Source organism: Pongo pygmaeus, chromosome 2, assembly GCF_028885625.2.
Source record: "Pongo pygmaeus isolate AG05252 chromosome 2, NHGRI_mPonPyg2-v2.0_pri, whole genome shotgun sequence".
Lineage (NCBI taxonomy): Eukaryota > Metazoa > Chordata > Mammalia > Primates > Hominidae > Pongo > Pongo pygmaeus.
In genome coordinates this window covers 103815706-103842537 of record NC_085930.1, presented here as the reverse complement: position 1 = coordinate 103842537, position 26832 = coordinate 103815706, and the positions used below count along the sequence as shown (strand labels likewise).

The 26832-nt window shown below is 49.7% G+C and overlaps 2 protein-coding genes and 1 pseudogene across 4 annotated transcripts in view; 1 reads left to right on the top strand and 2 right to left on the bottom strand.

The window, feature by feature from the left end:
• The window catches only part of IP6K1 (inositol hexakisphosphate kinase 1), a 68532-nt gene extending 55825 nt beyond the window's left edge, over window positions 1-12707 (bottom strand). Inside the window, exon 1 of the mRNA XM_054481995.2 lies at window positions 12341-12707. The gene's annotated coding sequence lies outside the window, so the exon portion shown is untranslated. The remainder of the gene's footprint in view (window positions 1-12340) is intronic.
• LOC129033426 (PHD finger-like domain-containing protein 5A) lies at window positions 1287-1615 on the top strand (annotated as a pseudogene).
• A 3660-nt stretch (window positions 12708-16367) lies between the features above and the next one.
• Window positions 16368-26047, bottom strand: CDHR4 (cadherin related family member 4). Of its 3 annotated transcripts, none has more exons than XM_063661144.1 (19): window positions 25925-26047; window positions 25408-25598; window positions 25155-25317; window positions 24987-25078; window positions 22861-22971; window positions 21871-21974; window positions 21556-21692; window positions 21127-21310; window positions 20878-21031; window positions 20539-20632; window positions 19730-19933; window positions 19510-19649; window positions 19088-19238; window positions 18781-19001; window positions 18395-18537; window positions 17830-17886; window positions 17641-17728; window positions 17366-17393; window positions 16368-16505 (listed from the first exon to the last, which is right to left on the bottom strand). In XM_063661144.1, the coding sequence occupies exons 1-19, from the start codon at window positions 25971-25973 to the stop codon at window positions 16435-16437; spliced, it is 2382 nt and encodes a 793-aa protein (XP_063517214.1). In that variant the 5' UTR covers window positions 25974-26047; the 3' UTR covers window positions 16368-16434. The 3 variants fall into 3 exon arrangements, with proteins under 3 accessions (XP_063517214.1, XP_054336816.2, XP_063517215.1); XM_054480841.2 differs by lacking the exon at window positions 16368-16505 and adding an exon at window positions 16655-16810; XM_063661145.1 differs by lacking the exon at window positions 16368-16505 and adding an exon at window positions 16655-16810 and having other exon boundaries at window positions 17366-17396; window positions 25925-26029.
• Window positions 26048-26832: the final 785 nt, after the last annotated feature.

The window sequence follows — 26832 nt, the reverse complement described above, 5'->3', positions numbered from 1 at the left end:
GCAAGACTCTCTCTAAAACACACACACACACACACACACACACACACACACACAACCAGAATACTCACCACCAAAGCAATTTTTTGTCCGAATTGCAACTATAAAGTCTCCAAATTAGTCAGGGACCATTAAATTTAAATTTGCAGGCCGGGCACGGTGGCTCATGCCTGTAATCCCAGCACTTTGGGAGGCCAAGGTAGGTGGATCACGAGGTCAGGAGATTGAGAACATCCTGGCTAACATGGTGAAACCCCGTCTCTACTAAAAATACAAAAAAAATTAGCCAGGCGTGGTGGCAGGTGCCTGTAGGCCCAGCTACTCGAGAGGCTGAGGCAGGAGAATGGCGTGAACCCGGGAGGCAGAGCTTGCAGTAAGCCGAGATAGCACCACTGCAGTCCAGCCTGGGGGAAAGAGCTAGACTCCGTCTCAAAAAAAAAAAAATTTTAAGTACTTACATGATCAAATACATATTGAGTACCCACAGAGTAAGACCATGTAGTATATTATTACTAATAAGACAAAAATAATTCCTGCCTTCAGAGAACTGAAAGTCAGTATGGCCCAAGGAGTTGATGGTAAAACAATGAAATATTACAAACTGAGCTATGCATAATAGGTGACCTCTGGATATGACTTTTAATGGGAGAGGGAATTTAAGGGATGAATACTTATCAACAAAAGCACTGTCTGTGGCTCCCAGATATTAAAGTCTAGAACACTTAGCTAGGGCTCTGACATAAGAAACTATACAGTCAGTTCTCATTACTGATGGTAATTATGTTTTATAAAGTCATTGTGTACACTGAGTTATTGAATACTGAGTCACTGCACCTAGACAAAATAAATGGTTAGGTTCCTGTAGGCCTCTGGTCATATTTTCTTTTTTTTTTGTTTAATAAACTCTCAGCCAGTAGAAGATGATCTAGTCATATTTTCATTAACCAATCAATATATAACCTTCCAGATCTACATACATACAATATAAAACCTTTTAGGTATGTTTCTGTTTAAAAACACCTTATTTAATATAAATAACTGATTCATTAACACTGAATTATAGTTGACAGCATTATAACTCATGCCTGAACAAAACTTCCCTACACATTCCTTGTAAGGTAATCAAAGCCTTCTTGTGTTTAAAAACACCAGGCAGCACTTCAATATGACGTTTGGGGGCCATTTTAAGCATCAAAATCACCAACAAGGCCAGGTGCAGTGGCTAACATTGTAAGCGGTCTCAAAAAAATAAAAAAATAGGCTTCTAGTGGCCGGCTTCATTGGGAACTATGGCTAAACATCATCCTAATTTGATCTTTTGCTGCAAGCCAGCTGGTGTTGTCATCGGAAGATTGTGTGAAAAATGTGACAGCATGTGATTTGTGACTCCTCTGTGCGTCCCTGCACTCTGATGTGCATATGTGATGAGTGTAACTATGTATCTTACCAGGGGTGCTGTGTGATCTGTGGAGGCCCTGGGGTCTCTGGTGCCTACTACTGTAAGCAGTGCACCATCCAGGAGGAGGATAGAGATGGCTGCCCAAAGACTGTCAATTTGGGGAGCTCTAAGACAGACTTCTTCTATGAACACAAAAAATGCAGCTTCAAGAAGAGGTGACTGGTGGGTGGCCCCTTCCTCCCCACAACATCAAGCTGCTGCAGTGGCTAGAAAAGATTCCTACTACTCCCAGCAGAAAGGGAGCAGAGCCCAGAGCATCACCAGGAGTGCCTGCTAGTGTACTAGCAGCTTGCCAACCCTCCTCTCCCTTCACCCAGACACGTGGTAGGAATGGAAAAGGATTCTTCACAGAGCACTCTGGCACACTGTATTGGAGAAAAATTGGTAAGATTAGTTAATGGTTTTTCTTGAATTTGAGAAGCAAAGATCTGTTCTCCATATTGATATGTTCTCCCTCAACCAAGATCTTCTAAGAAATAATATTTTAGTCTTCTGCTTGAGGAGTTGACTGTGAAGCTACACCCAGTGAAAAACATGTTCTTGCAGCAGCTCTAGTGGCAGCTATCCTCGAAGAACCTTTGGTGTGTGGTGGGAAGCTATCAGAACAAGAAATGTAGCCATTTACTCTTAACACTTGCGCTATTGTCATGTTATTTTCCTTCTGAGAAATTGGAAACCCTTTCTGTTGCTGTTATATTAATAAAGTTAGTGTTTATTTTCTGGTAAAATAAATAAAAATGAAAATAAACATTAAAAATCACCAACAAAAAGCAAATCAGGACAGGTGCAGTGGCTCACACGTGTAATCCCAGCACTTTGGGAAGCCGAGATGGGCAGATCCACTTGAAGCCAGGAGCTCGAGACCAGCCTGGACAACATGGTGAAACCTCATCTCTACTAAAAATACAAAAATTAGCCAGGCATGGTGGTGCATGTCTGTAATCCCAACTATTCACCAGGCTGAGGCAGGAAAATTACTTGAACCCGGGAGGCGGAGGTTGCAGTGAGCCGAGATAGCACCACTGCACTCTAGCCTGGGTGACAGGGCAAGACTCAGTCTCAGAAAAAAAAGCAAATAAACACAAAAAACCATGGTACTAAATAGACCAAGAAAAGGACACTTATTTACAGTATGATAATTGAAAAGAAGGCAGCAGCACGTTGCCGTGTTTAACGTCAGCTGGGAACACACAACTCAAAATTTTTGTCACTCTGTGCATGTCTATAAATGATAGCAAAAGCACCAAAAGCATTGACTTTGGGGTTACAAGTAAATTTTAGCAGGTTTGCAAACTTGAAAATACAAACTCTGTGAATAATGCGGATCAACTGTATATTAATATGATTTCATTTATGTGAAACTTCTAAGAAACTCAAATTTAATCTACAGTGATAGACTGGCACCTGTCTGTGTCCAAGGAAGCAGGCTGGGGTTGACTGGAAAGGGAAATAAGAGTACTTTCTACGACTAACTGACATCTTTTCACTGGGCCAGGCACAGTGGCTCATGCCTGTAATCCCAGCACTTGGGAAGGCCAATGTGGGTGGATCACTTGAGGTCAGGAGTTCGAGACAAGCCTGGTCAACATGGCAAAACCCCATCTCTACTAAAAAAATACAAAAATCAGTCCATTGTGGTGGCACCTGCCTGAAATCCCTGCTACTCTGGAGGCTGAGGCACAAAAATCACTTGAACCCAGGAGGCGGAGGTTGGAGTGAGCCAAGATGGCACCACTGCACCCCAGCCAGGGTGACAGAGCAAGACTCTGTCTCCAAAAAAAGAAATCTTTTCAATGAAGTGAAATAGACATCTGTTGGACCAGGTGCAGTGGTTCATGCCTGTAATCCCAACACCTTGGGAGTCCAAGGTGGGTGGATTGCCTGAGGTCAGGAGATCAAAACCATCCTGGCTAACACGGTGAAACCCCATCTCTACTAAAAATACAAAAAATTAGCCGGGCGTGGTGGCACGTGCCTGTACTCCCAGCTACTCGGGAGGCTGAGGCAGGAGAATCACTTGAACCTGGGAGGTGGAGGTTGCAGCGAGCGGAGATTGCGCCACTACACTCGAGTCTGTGAGACAGAGCAAGACTCTATCTCAAAAAAAAAGAAAAAAAGAAAAATTATACCTCAATAAAGTTGGAAATTTCTTTAAAAACAATGATAAAGAACCGGGCGTGGTGGCTCACGCCTGTAATCCCAGCACTTTGGGAGGCCAAGATGGGTGGATCACGAGGTCAGGAGATCGAGACCATCCTGGCTAACATAGTGAAACCCTGTCTCTACTAAAAATACAAAAAAATTAGCCGGGCGCGGTGGCAGGCGCCTGTAGTCCCAGCTACTCGGGAGGCGAAGGCAGGAGAATGGCGTGAACCCGGGAGGCGGAGCTTGCAGTGAGCTGAGATCACGCCACTGCACTACAGCCTGGGTGACAGAGCGAGACTCTGTCTCAAACAAACAAACAAGCAAAAAACAACAATAAAGCATAAAGGTCAAAGATCAGAGATAAGCTGGCCATTTCTGGTGTGCAGGGGATTTTCTTTAACAGTGAAATGACTTTTTTTTTTAAGACGGGGTCTCTCAGCTGGGTGTGGTAGCTCACACCTGTAATCTCAGCACTTTGGGAGGCCAAGGTGGGTGGATCACAAGGTCAGGAGATTGAGATCATCCTGGCCAACGTGGTGAAACCCCGTCTGTACTAAAAATACAAAAATTAGCCGAGCATGGTGGCACGTGCCTGTAAATCTCAGCTACTTGGGAGGCTGAGGCAGGAGAATCGCTTGAATCCTGGAGGCGGAGGTTGCAGTGAACCGAGATCGCGCCACTGCACTCCAGCCTGGGCAACAAGAGTGAGATTCTGTCTCAAAAAAAAAAAAAAAAAAAAAAGACACGGTCTCGGCAAGGTGTGGTGGCTCATGCCTGTAATCCTGGCACTTTGGGAGGCCAAGGCAAGTGGATGGCTTGAGATCAGGAGGTCGAGACTAGCCTGGCCAACACGGTGAAACCTCGTGTCTACTAAAAATACAAAAATTAGCTGGGCATGGTGGTAGGTGCCTGTAATCCCAGCTACTCAGGAGGCTGACGCAGGAAAATCACTTGAACCTGGGAGGCGGAGGTTGTAGTGAGCCGAGATTGTGCCTCTGCACTCCAGCCTGGGCGACAAAGCGAGACTTCATCTCAAGAAAAAAAAAGATAGGGTCCCACTCTGTCACCCAGGCTGGAGTGCAGTGGCCCAACCACAGCTCACTGCAGCCTCAAAAATCCCAGACTCAAGCTATCCTCCCATCTTAGACTCCCCAGTAGCTGGGGTTACAGCCACGCACCACCACGCCTGGCTAATTTTTTTATTTTTTTTATCGATGGGGTCTCGCTATGTTTCCAGAGCTGGTCTCGAACCCCTGGGCTCAAGTGATCCTACTGCCTCAGCCTCCCAAAGTGCTAGGATTACGGGGATGAGCCACCTTGTCCAGCCAATACGTTTTTAATTAACAGCTTTATTGATATATTATTCACACATCATACGATTCACCCATTAAGGTGTACCATTCAATGATTTTAAGTATAAAATATTCAGAAATAGGAGCAACCATCACCACAATTTTAGAATGTTTTAATCATCTCAAAAAGAAATCCCATACCCTTAAGCTATCATTTTCCCTATCCCCTACAACCACCTCCAAGCCCTAAGCAATCACTAATCTACTTTGTTTTATAGAATTGCCTATTCTGGATATTTCACATAAATGGAATCATGTAAATGTGAACTTCTGTATCTGACTTCTCTCACTTAACATGTTTTCAAGGTTCATCCATGTTGTAACATGTATCACACTTTGTTCCTTTTTATTGCAGAATAATGTTCCCTTATATGTATACAACACATTTTATCTGTCAGTTCATTGACATTTGGGTTGCTTCTCCTTTTGGCTATTATGAGTAATGCTGCCATAAACATTCATGTACAAGTTTTTGTGTGAACATTTGTTTTCATTTCTCTTGGGTAGATAGCCAGGAGGGAGATTGCTGGGTCATATGGTAACTCTATGTTTAACCACATAAAGACTGTTTTCCCAAATGGCCCACTTGACATTCCCACCAACAATGTATGAGGTCTCTAATTTCTCCATATTTCCATCAACATACAACATCATCTGATTTTTTTATTACAGAGTAAGTTATTTAATGATTGTTCATTCAATCATAATACACCCAAATTTTTCTTTTCTTTTCTTTTTAGAGACAGGGTCTTGCTCTGTCATCCAAGCAGGAATGCAGTGGTACAATCATGGCTCACTGCAGCCTCAACCTCCTGGGCTCAAGCAATCCTCCCACCTCTGCCTCCCAAGTAGCCAAGAATACAGGTGCATGCCACTATGCTCGTTTAATTTTTACATTTATTTTGTAGAGATGGGGTCTCACTATGTTGCCCAGGCTGGTCTCAAACTCCTGGGCCCAAGCAATTTGCCTGCTTCAACCTTCAAAAGTTCTGGAATTACAGGCATGAGCCATGGCACCTGGCCTACACCTAGATTTTTATGTGTTTATAAGGTGCTCTTATTAACATCGAATTTTAGACTTGAAAAGAGTCCAGTCCTAGACCTGCTCCCCTACCCTGCCCTCCTTTTATATAATGAGACAGGAATAAATAAGCTAAACCCACAAATAAAATTTTATAAAAGAGATCAGCAGATTTTCTAGGCACTCAACAAAACAAAGTCCCTAACAGAGATCCAGCAGTGAAGTGAACATGTGTTCCCATCAAAGCTCATTTGTTACATCTTCTAAATAAACGTAACTTCAAACCACAGTAGCACACGAGTGTCTTTATCATCTTTCATACACACACACACACACACAGTCTTAGGCTTTCCTACCCAGAATCTATTGCTCAAATTCTGCTGTAGTAGGAGAAATCAAAACCTATATTTAAAAATTAGTGCAAAAGCACAGATCCAGAGCCACAAAGACACAAAATGCCTGACTGCTTCCTTCCTTGTTCCAAGTCAGAAACAGAATGTACTGTGCAGTCTTTCCCCAGCTCTGCCCATCACTGTTCCTTATAGTGTCAGGGCTGCACTGGGAGGAGGGCAGGCAGCAAATACTGCCATTTACAGCAACCCAAGGAGGCAGTGAGATCAAGACCCAACAAAGAAAAGGGCCTAAAAATGTTTGCATCCAGTGCCATGCTCACAGAAATGTTTTCATAGAAAAGTGGCATTTTAACCAGGAAGGGCTCTTTCTAGGCCTTAGTTCTGCCCTTTGAGCAAGTTCTGTCTCTGTTCTTCAGCACTAAGGGATGGGCCTGCCTCTATAAAGCACTAGAGTTAACATATGCAAGCACTTCAAGGCAAGGCAGGGTGGAGGCAGAAATTCATAGCCACCAAATCCCCATTTCTACTTGCCCACTCCCTTCTATTTCCCTGTTTAATTACAAAAGGTGTTTCCAACTCAGACAAATCTAGTACATCTCTATAAATATTTGGTCCTCATCTACTATGTACAGGTGCAAAAAGACACAAAAAGTGTAAAATATAGTCCCTGTCAGAAAAGGATTAGGCCCTACCAGAGGAAACAAAAAAGATTTTTTTTTTTTTTTTGAGACAGAGTTTCACTCTTGTTGCCCAGGCTGGAGTGCAGTGATGCAATCTCAGCTCACTGCAACCTCTGCCTTCCAGGTTCAAGTGATTCTACTGCTTCAATCTTCCAAGTAGCTGGGATTACAAGCACCTGCCACCACGCCCGGCTAATTTTTTGTATTTTTAGTAGAGACAGGGTTTCACCATGTTGGCCAGGCTGACCTCAGGTGATCCACCCACCATGGCCTCCCAAAGTGCTGGGATTACAGGTGTGAACCACTGTGCCGGCCTAAAAAATTATTCTTAAAAGAGCAAATACTATTTTGATGTTTGTTTCAGGGCAATAATGTCACTGCAGTTCAAAGGGTATGGAATATATCCCCAGGAGCTGAAATGTTTTGGGGACATTTTATAAAGAAGGTAGATAGAAATGGAGCTGGACTATGGACAAGGGAAAAGCTGAAGGAAAAGGTCATCTCCACAGGCCATAGGTCACTGGATTCAGCCACGAGAGGATTTGTGTAGAGAAAGAGTATGTATGGAATGTTTAGCAAACCATTTGGTTAGTGGGGATTAAGATAAACCCTGAGGAGGTAGGCTGGAGGCAGCTGGACTGTATCGCCTTAAATGCCACATTAGGACATCAGATCTCATCCCATAAGCCTGTAGCAGTTCCTGATTTCAGTGCAGGATCTCCGTAGTCTGTGCAGTGTGAAAAAAACTCCTGAAATTGGCCAGGCAAGGTGACTCACATTCATAATCCAGCACTTTGGGAGGCCGAGGTGGGAGGATCACTCAAACCCAGGAGTTAGAGACCAGCCTGGGCAACAAGCAAGACAGCATGTCCATTAAAAAAAAGAAATTAAAATTAAAAATTAGCTGAGCACAGTGGTGCCCACCTGTAGTTCTAGCTACTCTGGAGGCTGAGGCAGGAGACTCACCTGAGCCCAGGAATTCGAGGCTGCAGTGAGCTATGATCGTGCCACTGCACTCCAGCTGGGCAACAGAGTAAGACCTGTCTCAAAAAAAAATTAAGTAAATAAAAGTACTAAAGTTTATAGATAAATTATGCAAAGATAAAGAACAGTGGATGGAAAGCCTGCTTTTTCTTTTTTTTTTTTTTTTTTTTGAGACGGAGTCTAGCTCTGTCGCCCAGGCTGGAGTGCAGTGGCGCAATCTCAGCTCACTGCAACCTCCGCCTCCCAGGTTCAAATGATTCTCCTGCCTCAGCCTCCTGAGTAGATGGGATTACAGGTGGACGCCACCACACCTGGCTAGTCTTCGTATTTTTAGTACAGACGGCTTTTCATCATGTTGGTCAGTGTTGGTCAGGCTGGTCTGGAACTCCTGACCTTGTGACCCCCCCACCTCGGCCTCCCACAGTGCTGGGATTACAGGCTTGAGCCACCGCGCCCGGCCTGGAGGGTCTACTATTATAACAACAGTCTGACACATTTCCACTTAAAAATGCCCATCACAAGCCAGGCACAGTGGCTCATGCCTGCACTTTAGGAACCCGAGGCAGGAGGATCATTTGCACCCAGGAGTTTGAGACTAGCCTAAGCAACATAGTGAGACCCCCATTTCTACAAAAAAATTAAGACAAAGAAAATTAGCCAGGCATGGTGGCGCATGTGTGTAGTCCTAGCTACTTTGGAAGCTGAGGCAAGAAGATCACTTGAGCCCAGGAGTTGGAGGCTGCAGTGAGCTACAATTGTGCCACTACACTCCAGTCTAGGAGTTTTTTAAGAGACTGTCTCTTAAGACCAGGCGTGGCCAGGTGTGGTGGGTCACACCTGTAATCCCAGCACTTTGGGAGGCCAAGGTGGGTGGATCACCTGAGGTCAGGAGTTTGAGACCAGCCTGGTCAACACGGCAAAACCCCGGCTCTACTAAAAAAAAAAAAAAAAATTAGCCAGGCGTGCTGGCGCACTCCTGTAGTCGTCCCAGCTACTCGAGAGGCTGAGGCAGGAGAATCACTTGAACCCAGGAAGCAGAAGTTGCAGTGAGACAAGATCATGCCACTGCATTCCAGCCTGGGCGACAGAGTGATGAGACTCCGTCTCAAAAAAAAAAAAAAAAAAAAAAAAGGGCCGGGCATGGTGGCTCATGCCTGTAATCCTAGCATTTTGGGAGGCCAAGACAGGAGGATCACTTGAGACTAGGAGTTCAAGCCCAGTCTGGGCAACTGAGACTCCATCTCTACATAAGTAATTTTTAAAAATGCAAATGACAGCCAGTGTGGTGTCTCACCCCTGTAATCCCAGGCCAAGGCTGAGGCAGGTGGATCACCTGTCAGGAGTGACCAGCCTGGCCAACATGGTGAAACCTTGTCTCAGGAAAAAAAAAAAAAGCAGGGGCTTGGGACAATTTTGAAAAGCTAATATTTTCGTCGGGTGCGGTGGCTCATGCCTGTAATCCCAGCACTTTGGGAGGCCGAGGCGGGCGGATCATGAGGTCAGGAGATCAAGCCCATCCTGGCTAACATGGTGAAACCCCATCTCTCCAAAAAATACAAAAAAATTAGCCAGGCGTGGTGGGAGACGCCTGTAGTCCCAGCTATTTGGGAGGCTGAGGCAGGAGAATGGCGTGAACCCAGGCGGCGGAGCTTGCAGTGAGCGAAGACCATGCCACTGCACTCCAGCCAGGGCAACCAAGCGAGATTCCGTCTCAAAAAAAAAAAAAAAGAAAAAAGAAAGAAAGAAAAGCTAATATTTTAATATCCCCCTCCTTTCAAGAACTGCCCGAGGAACTGGTCTTACCAAGATTAAAATGAACTAAAGATTCAAAAAATGGCCCTGAAGGACAATGAAATAAATAACTAAAGACTACTCAACTTCTCCCTTGCCTCACAAGTGCAGTATAAACTCAGTTGAACAGCAACAAGCTGCCAGCCTCCTCTGGGTTCAGCACCTGCTTTCCTAAAGGATCTCCTGACCAAGGAGCTGGTTTCTTTCAAAATTATTATTTTATTTATTATTTATTTATTTATTTATTTTTGGAGACTGAGTCTCACTCTGTCACCCAAGCTGGAGTGCAGTGGTGCGATCTTAGCTCACTGCAACCTCCACTTTCCGGGTTCAGGTGATTCTCCTGCCTCAGCCTCCATGCACCACCACGCCCAGCTAATTTTTGTATTTTTAGTAGAGATGGAATTTCATTATTTTGGCCAGGCTAATCTCTAACTCCTGACCTCAGGTGATCCGCCTGCCTCAGCCTCCCAAAGTGCTGGGATTACAGACATGAGCTACCGTGCCTGGCCTCTTTCAAAATTATACATTCAGAGGTGACAAGATCCTGATAGAAGTGCACAAAGTAGGCTGGGCGTGTGACTGGGCACAGTGGCTCACGCCTCTAATCCCAGCACTTTGGGAGGCCAAGGCAGGCGGATCACGAGGTCAGGAGTTCGAGACCAGCCTGACCAACATGGTGAAACCAGGTCTCTACTAAAAATACAAAAATTAGCCGGGCATGGTGGCACGCACCTGTAATCCCAGCTACTTGGGAGGCTGGGGCAGGAGACTCGCTTGAACCCAGGAGGCAGACGTTGCAGTCAGCCGAGATTGTGCCACTGCGCTCCAGCCTGGGTGAGAGAACGAGACTTCGTCTCAGAAAAAAAAAAAACAAAACAAAAGTAGGCTCGGCGCAGTGGCTCACGCCTGTAATCCCAGCAATTTGGGAGGCCGAGGCGGGTTGATCATGAGGTCAGGAGTTCGAGACCAGTCTGGCCAACATAATGAAACCCCGTCTCTACTAAAAATACAAAAATTAGCCGGGCGTGGTGGCACATGCCTGTAGTCCCAGCTACTCGGTAGGCTGAGGCAGGAAAATTGCTTGAACCAGGGAGTCAGAGGTTGCAGTGAGCCAAGATGGCACCACTGTACTCCAGCTGGGCAATGAAGCGAGACTCCATCTCAAAAAAAAAAAAAAAAAAAAAAAGCGCACAAAGTATTGTCGCTTGACTTCCTAGTCATCTCATGCAGACATGTTCTATGACCACATACAAGAAGACTGTACAAAGAACCAAAGAAGCCACAGGTCAAGAGAAATGTGTTTTGGAGCAATGAGAACTCTTCCTAGACCCGCACACTCTGCTGAGGATCCCCAACCTGCCCACATTCACAGGAAAGCGGCCTGAAGGTGTTTTCACTGAGCAAGATAATTTTAGTACTGTTAAAAGTTAATTTGCGCCAGGCGCAGTGGCTCCCAGCACTTCGGGAGGCCAAGGAGGGTGGATCACGAGGTCAGGAGTTGGAGACCAGCCTGGCCAACATGGTGAAACCCCGTCTCTATTAAAAATACAAAAATTAGCCGGGCATGGTGGCGCGTGCCTGTAGTCCAAGCTACTCGGGAGGCTGAGACAGGATAATCGCTTGAACCCGGGAAGTGGAGGTTGTGGTAAGCCGAGATCGCGCCACTGCACTCTGGCCTGGGCAACAGAGCGAGAGACTCTGTCTCAAAAAAAAAAAAAAAAAAAAAAAAAAAAGTTAATTTGCCAGTTCGATATCATCCACAACAAAAGCAAGTTTCTTTTTCCGATTCTAAGACACTCCTACGTTTCCTTTGTCTCCTATGGCAAGCATCTTTTTAGGAGATAAAATCAAGTCATCACCATAATATTCACTTTCTCCTAAAGCAAAAAGAGGAAGACATTACCACTCTCCAAAAAGTGGTGGTGAAGAACCAAAGAAATTATGTCCCAAAATAAAACTCAGCCATTATGAACATTTAGCCAGGTTCTTTGGGAGGAAAACGGTGAACTTCGAGGTACACGTGAGGTTCCGAACGGGTCTCAGGAAGCAGCAGCCAGGCAGAGGGTCCCCCTTGCCATAATCATAGGGCCGTGACACCGGCCTGCCTGACTCGCGGGGGCTTTGGCTTCCTTCGTCTAGTCTTAGCATCCAGCGTCCTGAAAATCACTCGCAGGAGCGCTATCTAAGAAAGAAGTAAGTCTATTTCTCAGCCAGGAGCAACACAACTCCCAGGAGAGCATCAGGGTGGCACCGGACACACTTCAGCGCTCCGGATCAGCAGAGTCCAGAGCTTCGGTCAGAGAAGCTGGTTTCCCGCTACCTAGCCGGCCAGCCCTCAGGCACTGGCGCTCTCCGTCCTCCACACCGGCTGTCCCCCCGGCTTCGGTGCCAGCATCTAGGAGGCTCAGCGGGCGGCCGGTCAGGACGCTCGAGCGATGTTCCAGTGATGCCCCACCGGAGCCCCGACCCCACGCGCGCCCACTCCAACCCCGCGCCCGCCACCGCCCTCCCTGCGGGCGTCAGGCCGGTCTATCGGCCCGGCTCCTGTCACTCACCTGCCCGGCCCAGGCACCGGGCGCCCACGGCTCCCTACGGGAGCTGGGCCCCCCGGGCCTCCAGGTTTCGGCCCGCCCCCTGGCAGGCAGCACAGGTGGCTGAGCCCCGCTACAGCGGCCTCTCACCGGCCGCTTGGTCCAGCTCCCGGCGCTGCCCACTGGGTACGGATCAACAACAAGATGGCGGCTAGCCGAGGGGGCGGGGGCCGGGCGTCATAGTAACCAGGACTGCAAAGAACCCGCCCCCGAGGGGGTGCTATCCCCAATCAACAGTCTTTTTGCTCGTCGCCAGGGGAAGTGCTTCCTGCTGACAGGTCAGCTCACCTGTCAGTCAGAGTCTGCCTCTCAGGGCCCGTGCCGAAAGCGTGGGGCACGTGACTGTGACGGCATGGGTTGGCGCATGCGCTTCGTTCCCGGAGTGGCTGGCGGCGGAGTTTTTGCTGGTTACTCCGAGGCCGGAGCGCCCTTGGCCTCTCTGCGTCCCTGGCCCTGGTGCGGTACCGGTGGCGTCTTGTCATACACTTGCGCGCACACAGGGAATCTCAGCGGTGTGCTATTCGTTTTTTTGTCACCTACTCTGGGAGAAGGGGGGTGCAGCCCCCAGTTCACTCTGGAGAGGAAACTGAGGCTCAGAGAGGGGAGGCCGAGCCAAGGTCACGCCACTTCTAGAAATGGAGGTGCTGGGTCTCGCACCTCCTCCTGCTGGTTTCAGAGTGTGAGGAGCCTCTATCCCAGCTTCCCACGCTTTGTCCCTTACTAGCCTGGAGGTACAGCAGTATGTGCTGCCACAGCAGCCTCTGGCTCATTGCCCATGCTTTCCTGCCTGAGGTTTAGAGCCTAGCACAAGTCCTGACACACAGCGGGCACTCCCTTTTTTCTGCCCTAGAGCATCTTGTCTTGAGATCCTGTGACAGCATCTTTTGCCCTGGACTGTCATGACCAGCCTCCCAGGCAGACTAATGGTCCCAGGAAGATGGTCACACCTTGCTCCCCATACAGAACACCTAACTCTGGGCTTGGCTTCAGAATTAGAACAACAGATGAAGTTACGTGGCCTGGGCCCACACCCAAATGCCCCAACTAGCTAACTCTGACTTTTGAGCCTTAGCCTCTCTTTAGCTTTGGTTGTCCCATCTGTAAAATGAAGATAAAAGTGGAGCTTCTCAGAGGAAGATTTAATGAACCCTCAGAGCAGGGGAAGAACTCAGGAAAAATCTGCCTACAACCACTTCCTGGAACAACCTGCTTCCAAGCTGCTGTTCCTGAGGCGTGCCTTAAAACACTAACTTTGGTGGAAGCCCCATGAAGGGTTTTTGTTTTGCTTTGTTTTGTTCCCACAGAAGGCTCTCAGCTTCTTCCTGGCCCTGGGATACCATAACTGGTTCAGAAAGGGAGGTCCTACTAGCCAGGCGCAGTGGCTCATGCCTGTAATCCAGCACTTTGGGAGGCCAAAGAAGGCGGATCACTTGAGGTCAGAGGTTCGAGACCAGCCTGGCCAAAATGGTGAAACCCTGTCCCTACTAAAAATACAAAAATTAGCTGGACGTGGTGGCAGGTGCCTGTAATCCCAGCTACTCAGGAGGCTGAGGCAGGAGGATCACTTGAACCTGGGAGGCAGAGGTTCAGTGAGCTGAGATCACACCACTACACTCTAGCCTGGGTGACAGAGCAAAATTCTGTCTCAAAAGAAAAAAAAAAGAAAGGGAGGTTCTCCAGTACCCTGAGGGGGTTCAGGCCCACAGACTCAACAGAGGAGTAAAGACTGTGATAACTTGGATTTACCACAGTAAGGTCTTCTTGGAGAGCTGGCAGAAGCCTGAGACCTGATGTCAGGTTGGGCATGGAGAGTGGGCCAACACTGCATCCAGCAAGACCTGCCCACCAGCAGATTGCTGCAGGCCACTTGGCTACATGCAATAGCTCAGTTCAACACAGGGAGATGTGAGAGCAGAGGAACCAGAAGAAACAGATCAGGAAGAAAAGCCAACAACCCTCAAAAGGGGGATTCTGCTAATCCTCCAGGACCAGCCATGCCACAGGATTCTCAAGTCTGCATCACCCCTCACCCCAGTGCAAAAGCCCCAGATCCTTCCCAAGAAAACCTCCACATACAGTTGGCAAGTTGCCCTGAAGTTTGATGGGGCCCTCAAAAAGCAACAGTGGTATAACTACTATGGATAACAGTTCAGAGGTTCCTCAGAAAACTAAAAATACAGCTACCACATGATCCAGCAATTCCACTGCTGGGTATGTACCCAAAGGAAAGGAAATCAGTATATCTAAAAGATATCTGCACTTCCATGTTTGCTGCAGTGCCATTCACAATAGCCAAGATTTGGAAGCAACCTAAGTGTTCATCAACAGATGAATGGATAAAGAAAATATGGTACATATGGGCCGGGTACGGTGGCTCACGCCTGTAATCCCAGCACTTTGGGAGGCCAAGGCGGGCGGATCATGAGGTCAGGAGATGGAGACCATCCTGGCTAACATGGTGAAACTCCATCTCTACTAAAAATACAAAAAATTAGCCAGGCGTGGTGGCAAGCGCCTGTAGTCCCAGCTACTCAGGAGGCTGAGGGAGGAGAATGGCGTGAACCCAGGAGGCGGAGCTTGCAGTGAGCCGAGATCACGCCACTGTGCTCTAGCCTGGGCAACAGAGCAAGACTCCATCTCAAAAAAAAAAGAAAAAAGAAAATAAAGAAAATATGGTACATATGCAGAATGGAGTATTATTCAGCCATTAAAAAGAATGAGATTGTGAGATTGGCTGGTGCAGTGGCTCACGCCTGTAATCCCAGCACTTTGGGAGGCTGAGGCAGGAGGATCACCTGAGGTCAGGAGTTCAAGACCAGCCTGGCCAACATAGCAAAAATAAAAAATAAAAAAATTAGCCGGGCGTGGTGGTGCACACCTGTGTTCCCAGCTACTCAGGAGACTGAGGCACGAGAATTGCTTGAACATGAGAGGCGGAGGTTGCAGTGAGCCAAGATCGTGCCACTGTGCTCCAGCCTGGGTGACAAAGTAAGACTCCGTCTCAAAAAAAAAAAAGGAAAAAGATTTAAACAAAACAATTGAATTCATGGAGATAGTGAGTAGAAGGATAGTTACCAGAGTCTGGAAGGGGTGGGGAGGTGGGACGGTTAATGGGTACCAAAAAAAAAAAGAAAAATGAATAAGACCTAGTGTTTGATAGCACAACAGAGTGACTATAGTCAATAATAACTTAATTGTACATTTTAAAATAACTAAAAGTATAATTGGATTATTTGTAACACAAAGGATAAATGCTTCAGGGGATGGATACCCCATTTTCGATGAAGTGATTATTAAGCATTACATGCCTTATTAAAACATCTCATGTACCTCCAAATTTATATACCTATGTACCCACAAAAATTAAAAATTAAGAAAACATTAAAAAGAGGAACATCTCAACAACAACAACAAGAGCAACAGTGAGCCAGGCACAGTGGCTCACACCTGTAATCCCAGCACTTTGGGAGGCTGAAGCAGGAGGATCGCTTGGACTCAGGAATTCAAGACCAGCCTGGTCAACATAGAGAGATCCCATCTCTACAAAAAAATTAAAAATTAGCCAGGCATGGTGGTCCATGCCTGTAGTCCCACCTACTTGGGATTCTGAGTAGGAGGATCGATTGAGCCTGGGAGGTCAAGGCTACAGTGAGCCACAGTCACACTGTTGCACTCTAGCCTGGGCAACAAAGCCAGACAGCCAGACCCTATCTCCTCTCTCTCTCTCTCTCTCCCCCCCTCCCCCCCTCCCCCCCGCCCTTCACACACACACACACACACACACACACACACACACACACACAAGCAGCATTGTTCTCTCTCTTCTGGATAGGAAAAGGAAGCAGGTGGCCCTGAGGAGACATGCTGATTGGAGGCCCCTCAGTCACTGACAAGGATGATAGCCTATTACCTCTATAGAGCATCAGTCACACTGTCAGTCTGAGCATCATACAATACCTTCTTAAAAGAAAAATAAAGCCAGGTGCAGTGGTGCACCCATCGTCCCAGCTACCCAGGAGGCTGAGATGAGAGGCTCTCTTAAAGCCAGGAGTTAGAGGCTATAGTGTGCTATGATAATACCTATGAATAGCCTCTGCATTCCAACGTGGGCACCGTAGTGAGACCCTGTCTAAAAAAAAAAAGAAAAAAATCCTGAAGGAGAAAAGGAAAACCTTACTGCTCCCTAGAGTCTGCACACAAGGTAGGGAGTTCTCCAAGTGAGAACAAGGAGGCACAGATTTCAGAGCTTCTCCCACACGTTGGCTACAAGGCTAGAACTTTTCTGTTTGTAATTTTGTTTATTATGAATCAACTTGAAAATACAGCCCATGATGGTGTGAAAAAGAAATTCCACACATAGTAAAGCAGCTACTTGGCCTCAGAGCCAGCGCCGGGCTCCTGTGTGTGTGTTAAACAGGTAGTCTCTTCCTGTACCTAAAACCGGTAGGAGAGAGAGGAGAGCAGGGGGTGCTGCTGGCCCCAGAAGAACTGCCTCCCTCCCCTCTTACCTAAGGGTAGGAGATTATTCCTCCAGGACCCTCAGTGTGACATCCCACCTTCGCTGGAATCTAACCTGTCCCCTCCCTCCCTTCTCAGCAAATTCTCTCAACTCTGACTCAAATGCACAGGAAGCCTCCTTGATTCTCCAACACTGGACACCAGCTTCCCTAAGGCCAATACCAGATTACTCTCCCATAAATCACTGGTGACAGTGGACTATCTGGGGGCTTCTCCCCTCACCATCATCCCTCCTCCCGTTGTGGGCAGAGACCAGACCAGATATGAGTCATCTCCTGACCCCCTAGACATTTGACAAAGGATGGATGAAGAGTGAGTGGGGGTGAGAGCAGACCCCATTCAGGAAAAAAGCAGATAGATAGTGGGTTCCTGGGAGTAGGAGGAGAGACTGAGATGGGGTAAAGAGAGGAGGAGATACTCAGATGGGGTGAGGGCCCAGGCAGAGAATAGTTTAGGAAGAGGGGGACTCACGGGCGTCCTGTGCTCTGCCATCAAAATGCTGCTGAGGGAAAAAAAAAAAAAAAAAGGTGCAATGAATTCAACCCTGCCCACAGGAGAGCAGATGAAGGCCTGCCCCTAGGGGGCCAGAGCCCACCTGCCTCCCCCATTCTCATGGTGCTAGTGTGGGCATTTCCACAGGGATAGCCATTCACGGGAAAAGGGCATGGGAAAAAAGGCTTGGAGGGGCAGGGGAGTACTCTGAAGCACCCTTGGTGCCCACTACTGGAGATGGTGAGCTGACATACCAGACTCATGACACTGCTGGGTTCCTGGGACATCTCCCTCTTCGGTGCCTCCATGAAACCCTCGGTGGATCCCTCAGTTCCCTGGATGCTGGGGCAAAGTAGGAGCAAGAGTACAGGGCAAGGTTCTGGGCCCCAACCTGCATTTAAGAGATGGGCTCCCAGGCATAGAAGTATGCAAAGGAGACTGACCTGTTTAGCAGCAAAGCCTGGGCTGGTTTGCTGGGTGCTTTCAGCAGCTGGGCCAACCTAAAATGCCAGGAGGAGTAACCAAGCAGTGAGGGCAGCAGGCCTACTGGCTCCAGGAACCAGCACCATTCACCCATTCCTTTATATTGGGAACAACCAATGTCTGTATGCAGTGCCCACATTGTTACATCCCTTTTCCCTAGGCTCAGTCCTATGTCCACAAAGAACTTCAGAGTCTACAGGAGCAGGAAAACTTTCCAGTGGAGAGCAGAAGTCAGGAATAGAGGTAAATGCCCAATGCATGACAGACTCACAGTTTCAAGCCCTGAGCTTATCTACCCTCCTCCCATTCCAAGACTGGATTATGCCGGTGATGGAAGTTGCTTCCTCCCGGTGTGTCTCTGACCCTAATCTGAAGACCTCTGGAGGGAGAGTAGCCCTCCTCAATATCAGTTTGTCACCCACCTACTTGGGCATTGTCATCTAATCTTGGGTGAAAGCACCCATCACAACTGGGGTCCATAGGTGGGTTGGGGGCAGGTAGGGAGCACAAGGATAGGATCCCTACCCCTGGAGGAGCCTGCCAAGAAGCCAGCCTAGGGCCAAGAGGAGAAGAGCACCAGTTGCTGTCAACACCATCACAAACCAGGGCTGTGGCTGCCAGAAAGCCTCTGTGTCTGTCACGAGCATGGGTGTCATCGTTGAGGGCACCTGAAAAGGAGGCCACAGCCTCACCACTGCCTTGCCAAAATGCCCTGACCATTCAGCCTTCCAACCCCTCCCTGGGCTAAGCCACCCCACGCCCGTGATTTGCTCTTCAACACTGCTGGGCTCTCCGCACTCAGCACTTCCCTCTCAACTGCCTTCCCCATAGTTCCACCTGAAAAACTGGGTCTCCTCACTCTCCAAGGTCCACCCTTCCCACCCTGCTGAGGGCCCAAGGAGCCTCCTCACTGTGGTTCTGTGGGTGCTGGTGGCCACTGTGCTGGCCCTCGGGGGAACTAGATGCACAATAATGGTGGCTGTGGTGCTGAGGTGGTGGGTGGAGGGGCCTGCATCGGCCACACGGATCAATAGCTCATAGGTACAGGGCTGCTCTGGCCAGAAGGGCCCCAACACAAGGTCACTGTGCACCAGGATGGCCCCTTGCAGGATGAATCGGTTCTGGCTATTCCCTGAAAGCAGAATGACAGGAGGAAGAGACCATTGCTGGCCTTGGCCTGCCCCTCACTCACAACCTGGTGGTGCCCATGTCTTCTACCTCCCACGATGCTATAGGAGTAGGTCAGGCGCTGTGGCTCCTGAGGGATCCGGCATGACACCTTGGTCACCTCCACGCTGCGGCCCAGAGGAGCATAGATGGTGAGTTCCTGAAATGGGGGCTCACACTCGGGAGCATGGTCGTTCACATCCTGCAGAAAGGAACCAGCTTAGGAGTGGGTGGAACCCACTCCCCAAACCTCTGAGCCAGCCCCTCAACTTCTTCTCACCACAGCCGGAGCCTAGGCATCAAGTGATCAAGGCATCACACTACAGGCTCCAGAGCTTTCAATTAGGCCCCACTCTTCTCCAGCCAACTCGTGGAAGAAACCAAGGCACAGAGTGGAAAAGCAGAACACCACAGGGCAATCTGAACTCCTGTCTTTCCAAGTATTTATTTCCAAAGCCTTAGGACACAATTACCTCAACCTCGATGGTAATGGTACAGGAGCCTGAGCGGTGACGGTTGGGGTTCTGGTCTTGGCCATGGTCAATCACAAGGACAGTGAGCCTGTACAGCCTCTGCTGCTCATAGTCCAAAGGTCCCAGGAGGTGAACTTCCCCTAGAGGGGGAGACCACAGCTTCAGCCTGCAGAGCCAACTCTGGCTCCCCGTTTCCATCCCAGCCCTGGGGTGGATGTACCGCTGAGACGGTCCACAGCAAAGGTGGTAGGACCACCAGAGGTGTAGTACTCAATGTTGTCATGAGGGTAATCCATATCTGTGCCCACCACAGAGCCCAGCAGAGTGTGGGGCACCGCGTCCTCCTGAACCCGGAACGTGCGAGGGGCACAGGCTGGGGAGAACTCGTTGATGGGTGTCACCATCACCAGTACCGGCACCTCAGCTGGAGGTCATTTGGCAGTCAAGGAGCTGGCCTGGGGTACGTATCCCTGAACTGGGGGTCTGACGAGGGAGATATGGCCCTGCCCTGGGGATCTAAAGAGTGAGAGGGTCTGCCGGGCGTGGTGGCTCACACCTGTAATCCCAGAACTTTGGGAGGCCGAGGCGGGCAGATCACGAGGTCAGGAGATCGAGACCAACCTGGCTAACATAGTGAAACCCCGTCTCTACTAAAAATACAAAAAATTAGCCGGGCGTGGTGGCCGGCACCTGTAGTCCCAGCTACTCTGGAGGCTGAGGCAAGAGACTGGCGTGAACCCAGGAGGCGGAGCTTGCAGTGAGCCAGGATCGTACCACTGCACTCCAGCCTGGGTGACAGAGCAAAACTCCGTCTCAAAAAAAAAAAAAAAAAGAGAGTGAGAGGGTCTAAAGGGAGGGCAGAAGCCTTCCCCTGCTGGGGGTCTAAGAGATATATCCTCAGGGTCTGAAATGGAGACAACCCTGTCCTACTGGATTCTGAAGGAGAAGATATGACCCTGTCCTGAGCATGGGAAGCGGGAGGACAGAACAGCCTTGTCCTGGGTGTCCAGGCCGGGTGTGGTCACTCACTGGTCATCTGGGGCTGGCCACCATCGAGCACCAGGATGGAGGCTGCATGCTGGAAGCAGGCTCCAGGAGTGTCACAGTCCAGTGTGGCATTCACCTAGCCAAAGGGGCTAGAAAGTGAGGTCCAGCCAGAGCCTGAGAGACCCCTGAGCCACACGGGGCTGCTGTAGGCTGGGGCATCCACAAATATCTTGTCTGGATCCTGTTTTCCAGACTGCAACTCAGGTTGGCTCCACAGCCATCCCCCCATCTCCACTCCCATGGTCTCAGAGACCCTTGGCCCACCCACCCCTTCCCACTGCAAGCACCCTGCAAGTGGGTCTGGGAGCTGGGGCTGGGCACCTCAAGGACTCTGTCATAAAGGCAGAGGCTGGCAGGGTTGGAAGAGCTGCGGAACCACAACTTGTAGTCCAGGGTGGCGCCAACAGAGTCCGGATCTTCGCAAGTGAGAGTATTCAGCATAGTGCCCACAGGTGCAGTCTCGGGGATTTGGGACCTGAGAGTATGCAGTGGCAGCAAGGCAGGAGTCTGGCAGCACCCTGAGTCATGGCTCTGACCCCAGCAGCCCAAGTATGGTTCCTGTGTACTCACACCAGAAGCGCTGGGAGGCAGCGTGGAGGCCAGAGGTTGACCAACTGCACATTGATGGTGAGATTGAGCTCGGCACTGGCCCATGGCCGGCGCTGCTCAAAGGCCTTCACCTGCAGCCTGGAGACTGCAGTGCCTGGGGTGCGAGCTAACTCTAGGGGTGTGGTGCTCCGGACCACACCGTCTGCTGCGTGGGGTGAGAGAACACAGAGGTCAGGGGTCAGAGAACACAGAAATCAGCTTCGCTCCCAGCTCAGTCCCACTCCCACCAGACCACGAGATCCACAGGCAAAGGAGGCCACTGAGCCTGGCCCTCCTGCTGCCTTCTCCAAGACCAGGCCCCCAAACAGGAAGGTGAAGAGGTACTATGGGTCACCTCTGGACCAGCCACAGAGGCATCCCAGTACCTGCCCCCTCCCCAACACCTCTCACCACGACCGATGGAGAAGAGTGGGCTGGGCACCGGAGACAGGATTTCATAGCGCAGGTCAACACCCTGGGCCCGGACCTGAACCACCTCACTACCAGGGGCCAGGTTCTCAGGGATGGTGATATTCTGAGCCTGCTCGCTGGACCAAAAGAGGGGCACTGGTTCCTGCCCATTCCTGCTCAACCTGTGGGTCCACAGCTTCCTTCCCTGGGTCCCCTCCTGTCAGGGCTGGGACTCAGCTCCAGCAGCCTCACCCTACCTGATTCCCTGGGGCTAGGCCCTTCCTCCCTCACTGTTCCAGGGTAGGGGAGCCTTACAGGAAGGAGACCTGGCTGGAGGGAACAGGCAAAACCTTCACCATCACCATCCCTTGGCAGCTTTGCCTTTGTCCAAAGGACACTGAGATCTGCAGCTGGAAGACCTGTGGTGCACCCAGAACAGAAAAGGAGCCAGACTGTGTGTGTCCACCTCTTTGTCTATGCCCAGTCCTCCCCTTAAATAGGCAACCTCACTTAGGATCTCCAAAAGGATCTTCAGCTTCCACTCTTCCCCATGATCCCCATGACCTGTCACTCTGCTGACAAGTATTCCTTTGAGCCCCATACCTTTGGGCCATAAATTATTCCATTAGGATGCAAACAGCCCAAGAGTGATATCTGAATCATTGACAATGTGAATTATCATCTTACAGTTGCTGAAAGCCACCTCCAGACTGCACTGACCATTTTACTCAGAACTTTTTTTTTTTTTTTTTTTTTTTTGCCCATGTTGGAGCACAGTGGTATGATCTTGGCTCACTGCAACCTCCACCCCCTGGGTTCAAGCAATTCTCCTGCCTCAGCCTCCCGAGTAGCTGGGATTACAGGCATGTGCCACCACGCTCAGCTAATTTTTGTATTTTTAGTAGAGACAGGGTTTCTTCATGTTGGCCAGGCTGGTCTTGAACCCCTGAACTCAGGTGACAACGCCCACCTCGGCCTCCCAAACTGCTAGGATTACGTGGGTGAGCCACTGTGCCTGGCCATTACCCAGGACTTTCTCTTACTATGTGATTGCCCTAAACACTTTTCTTTCTATTAGAGGGTTTGTGAATTCCCAGAGAGAGGGATTCCTCTTCTTTCTAGAACTCCAGAGCCCAGCACAGAACCAAGCTAAGGTGGGAGGACAGCCAGCATGCAGCAGCAGGTCCAGGTCTGAGAGAGTCAGTATTAGTCAAGGAGGCCAAGGAGGCCAAGAATAAACAAATTTCTAAAAGGTAGGCACTCTACCCAATCCATAGACATCCTCAGATTCCAGGTCATGCTCACCTTTTGAGCCTGGCCTAGGAGGCCCTGGGATGGTGCCTGCAGCCAACCTTGCTCATTGATGGAGAAAGGTCCAGGGAAGTGTGGCAGGTCCTGGGCACTGATAATGCTCATCTGACAGAACAGAGATGCTGGCAACCACATTCAGCCCCCAGTGCCCTGAGCACCCCCATCAACAACCCAGCAGCAACCCTCCAGCAACCCAGCAGGCACCTGCCTACACCCAATTTATTTCCCTTCCTTCCTTCCTTTCTTCCTTCCTTCCTTCTTTCCTTTCTTTCCTTCTCTCTCTCTCCTTCCTTCCTTTCTCTCTTTCTTTCCTTCTCTCTCTCCTTCCTTCCTCTCTTTCTTTCCTTCTTTCTCTCTCTTTCCTTCCATCCTTCCTTCCTTTCTTTCCTTCTCTCTTCCTCCCTCCCTCTCTTTCTTTCCTTCTTTCTCTCTCTTTCCTTCCATCCTTCCTTCCTTTCCTTCTCTCTTCCTCCCTCTCTCTCTTTCTTTCCTTCTTTCTCTCTCTTTCCTTCCATCCTTCCTTCCTTCCTTTCTTTCCTTCTCTCTTCCTCCCTCCCTCCCTTCCTTCCTTCCTTCTTTCTTTCTTTCCTTCTTTCTTTTTTTTGAGACAGAGTCTCCCTCTGTCGCCCAGGCTGGAGTGCAGTGGCGCGATCTCAGCTCACTGCAACCTCCACTTCCTGGGTTCAAGCGATTCTCCGGCCTCAACCTCCTGAATAGCTGGGATTACACGCCTGTGTCACCACACCCGTCTAATTTCCTTCCCTCCCTTCCCTTTCCTTCCTTCCTTCCTTCCTTCCTTTCTTGTTTCTGACAAAATTTCACTCTTGTCACCCAGGCTGGAGTGCAATGGCGCAATCTCGGCTCACTGCAGCCTCCACCTCCTGGGTTCAAGTGATTCTTCAGTCTCAGCCTCCCAAATAGCTGAGATTACAGGTGCCCGCCACCACGCCTGGCTAATTTTGGTATTTTTAGTAGAGATAGGGTTTCGCCATGTTGGCCAGGCTGGTCACGAACTCCTGACCTCCAGTGATCCACCCGCCTCGGCCTCCCAAAATGCTGGGATTACAGGTGTGAGCCACTGCGCCCAGCCTGACACCCAGTTTTCTCATGCTTCACCACTGACCCTTATCCCAGCCTGGGCTCCCTGACTTCTAGCCCAAGCCCTGGCCGCAATCCTCAATCCTTTTTGCTTTTAAGCCAGTTACTGTTTTTAAATACTTTTTTTTTTTTGAGACAGTCTTGTTCTGTCACCCAGCCTGGAGCAGTGGCACAATCTTGGCTCACTGCAACCTCCACCTCCTGGGTTCAAGTGATGCTCCTGCCTCACCTTCCCGAGTAGCTGGGATTACAGGCACACGCCACCACGCCTGGCTAAGTTTTGTATTTTTAGTAGAGACAGAGTCTCACCATGATGGTCAGGCTGGTCTCGAACTCCTGAGGCCACCTGCCTCAGCCCCTCAAAGTGCTGGGATTACAGGTGTGAGCCACCGTGCCTGGCCATTACCTACATTTTTTTTTTTTTATTACAGAAACGATACAGAATTGTCATAAAGAACTGAGAACACATAGCAGATCTTGAAAGAACTCAGCCCCTGGCTGGGAGCAGTGGCTCACGCCTGTAATCCCAGCACTTTGGAAGGCTGAGGTGGGGAGATTACGAGGTCAGGAGATCGAGACCATCCTGGCTAACACGGTGAAACCCCGTCTCCACTAAAAAATACAAAAAAATTAGCCGGGCGTGGTGGCGGGTGCCTGTAGTCCCAGCTACTCGGGAGGCTGAGGCAGGAGAATGGCATGAACCTGGAAGGTGGAGCTTGCAGTGAGCCAAGATCGCGCCACTGCACTCCAGCCTGGACGACAGAGCGAGACTCCATCTCAAAAAAAAAAAAAAAGAAAAAAGAACTCAGCCCCTGAGATGTCCCTGTGGGAACAGCCATGGTCACTGGGGAGTGAGCAGCCCTCAGCAGCTCTCTCCAAGAACATGCATCATGTAGAGGCTCATCTATGCCTCTGCTGCAAGGTTCCTCTGCAGGCTGTCCCTGGCCAGGTGGGGGTTAATTTATTCTCTCCATCCCCCCTGCCCCCATCCTGTCACCCACCGTCCCATGTTCTGGGCTTACCTGCGCTCCGTGGAGTTCTAGGCCTGGGAGGAGCAGAGTGTACAGCCGAGCCCCAGGTGTGACTGTCTCTGGAACCTGAATCATTTCCCCAGCTGGCCAGAGTGGAAGTCAGGGAGGATCTGTTCAGGCCATGCCTGCCCCCACCCTGCCGGCTGCCCCTGGCCTCACCTGGGCTGGCAAATTGACCAGCACACTGGAGATGGCTAAGGTCCCGCTGCACATCCACAGAGAGTGAGCCCTCCGTCACATGGTTGCCACATGTGAACTTCAGCTGCAGCTTGTAGTGGTTCACCATCAGGGCATCCAACCGAGCAGAGCTGCTCAAGGTCAGCTGGGGTGGGTGGACAGTGCCATGTGGGGCTTGGAAATTTTAGGTCTGCCCTTGTGCCCCCACAGTCCCCAGCTGTACACATGACCCTACCTTGCCCACATAGGTCCCTCGCCACCTGGCCAAGCTGGGTGGGTTGAAGAAGGTGGTGGGTGGCTGGACATTGAGCAACTCCAGGGTGGGTGTGGGCGTGTAGGAGGAGCAGTTGAAGGATAAAAACTGAAGGATTGTGCCAGGGCCCTGGCTCTCAGAGACATTTATAAAGCAGGGCAGGCTGCAGAGGTCTGTGAAGAGCAGAGAATTCAGGCTGGAGGCCCCCAGGCTGATGGAACCACACATACTAGCATAGTCTTGTCCTTTTGCCACAGGGCCTGGCCATGCCACGGGGCCAAGCAGCTAAGGCCTTTCCTTGTATCCAGCATCCAACATTTCACAGATGGGGAGTGAGAACTTGACTGAGGAAGTGGCCAAGATAAGGGGTGAGGGCCAGGGGTTGAGATTCTTACACTTTCCTACCTCTCCCCCAACCCCTGTCCTCCATGGTAGCTTATCTGGGAAGGGTCAGCACTCCAAGGGAAAACTACAGTTCCCCCACCCACCACCTCCTCACCAGAGACCACCGGAGCAAAGAGGAACACGAGGAGCCTGAGCAGCACCATGATGACCCGAAGACACAGACAGCAGAGGAGGCTTCAGAAAGCTAGGCTGTTTGTCTGACTCACCCTGTTGCCAGGTCAGTTGCTCAAACATAGCTGGGCAGGCGGGACTCCTGGGCCTCCCAGATTCTATCCCCACCCATCCCTGGTGACTGAGTTCTAGACCTCTGGCAGGCTTCCAGAGGCTCAGAATATCCCATTTTCCATTGCCCCCATTCATTACAACTCTAAGGGCATGGAAGGGGAGGAGGATTAAGGTTCAGATGAGGAAACTGGTTATGCAATCCGTGGAGATAGAGCAAGCACAGCACCCAGGAAAATTGGGCCCAGGACCTGCTACCCCACAGAGTCTCAACTCCAGCTGGACCCCCTCCATTAGAACATTATCTGCCCATAAAAAATGAGCCCAACTGTCAACAAAATCTCTCAAAACTTGCTGGGTGTGGCAGCTTACATCTGTAACCCCAGCACTTTGGGAGGCTGAGGTGGGAGGATCACTTGAGCTCAGGAGTTCAATATCAGCCTGGGCAACAAAGTGCGACCCCATCTCTACAAAAAAATTAGTTGAGTGTGGTGATCCAGGCCTGTAGTCCCAGCTACTCTGGAGGCTGAGGTAGGAGGATCGCTTGAACCCCAAGAGATCGAGGCTGCAGTGAGCCATAAGTGTGCCACTGTACTCCAACCTGAGTGACAGAGCAAGACTCTATCTCAAAAAAAAAAAAAAAAAAAAAAAAAGTTGTCTACATCCAGCAAGCAAAAGGAATCCTTTATGATAGAAATACAAATACTGGTTACCATTGGGAATATCAATTGGATAGGGCACCAGGTGGCATCCAGGAGTTGCTGAAGATGTTCTATATCT

Bases quoted from the DNA above. Each gene is read 5' to 3' on its own strand.
- CDHR4 (XM_063661144.1), bottom strand. From the start codon at position 25,973: ATGGTGCTGCTCAGGCTCCTCGTGTTCCTCTTTGCTCCGGTGGTCTCT. The intron at 21,032-21,126 runs GTGAGTACACAG...GCATACTCTCAG, and splicing joins TGCCTCCCAGCGCTTCTGGT to GTCCCAAATCCCCGAGACTG. The intron at 17,394-17,640 runs GTATGTCAGCTC...TTCCCTCAGCAG, and splicing joins CCAGCAGTGTCATGAGTCTG to CATTTTGATGGCAGAGCACA.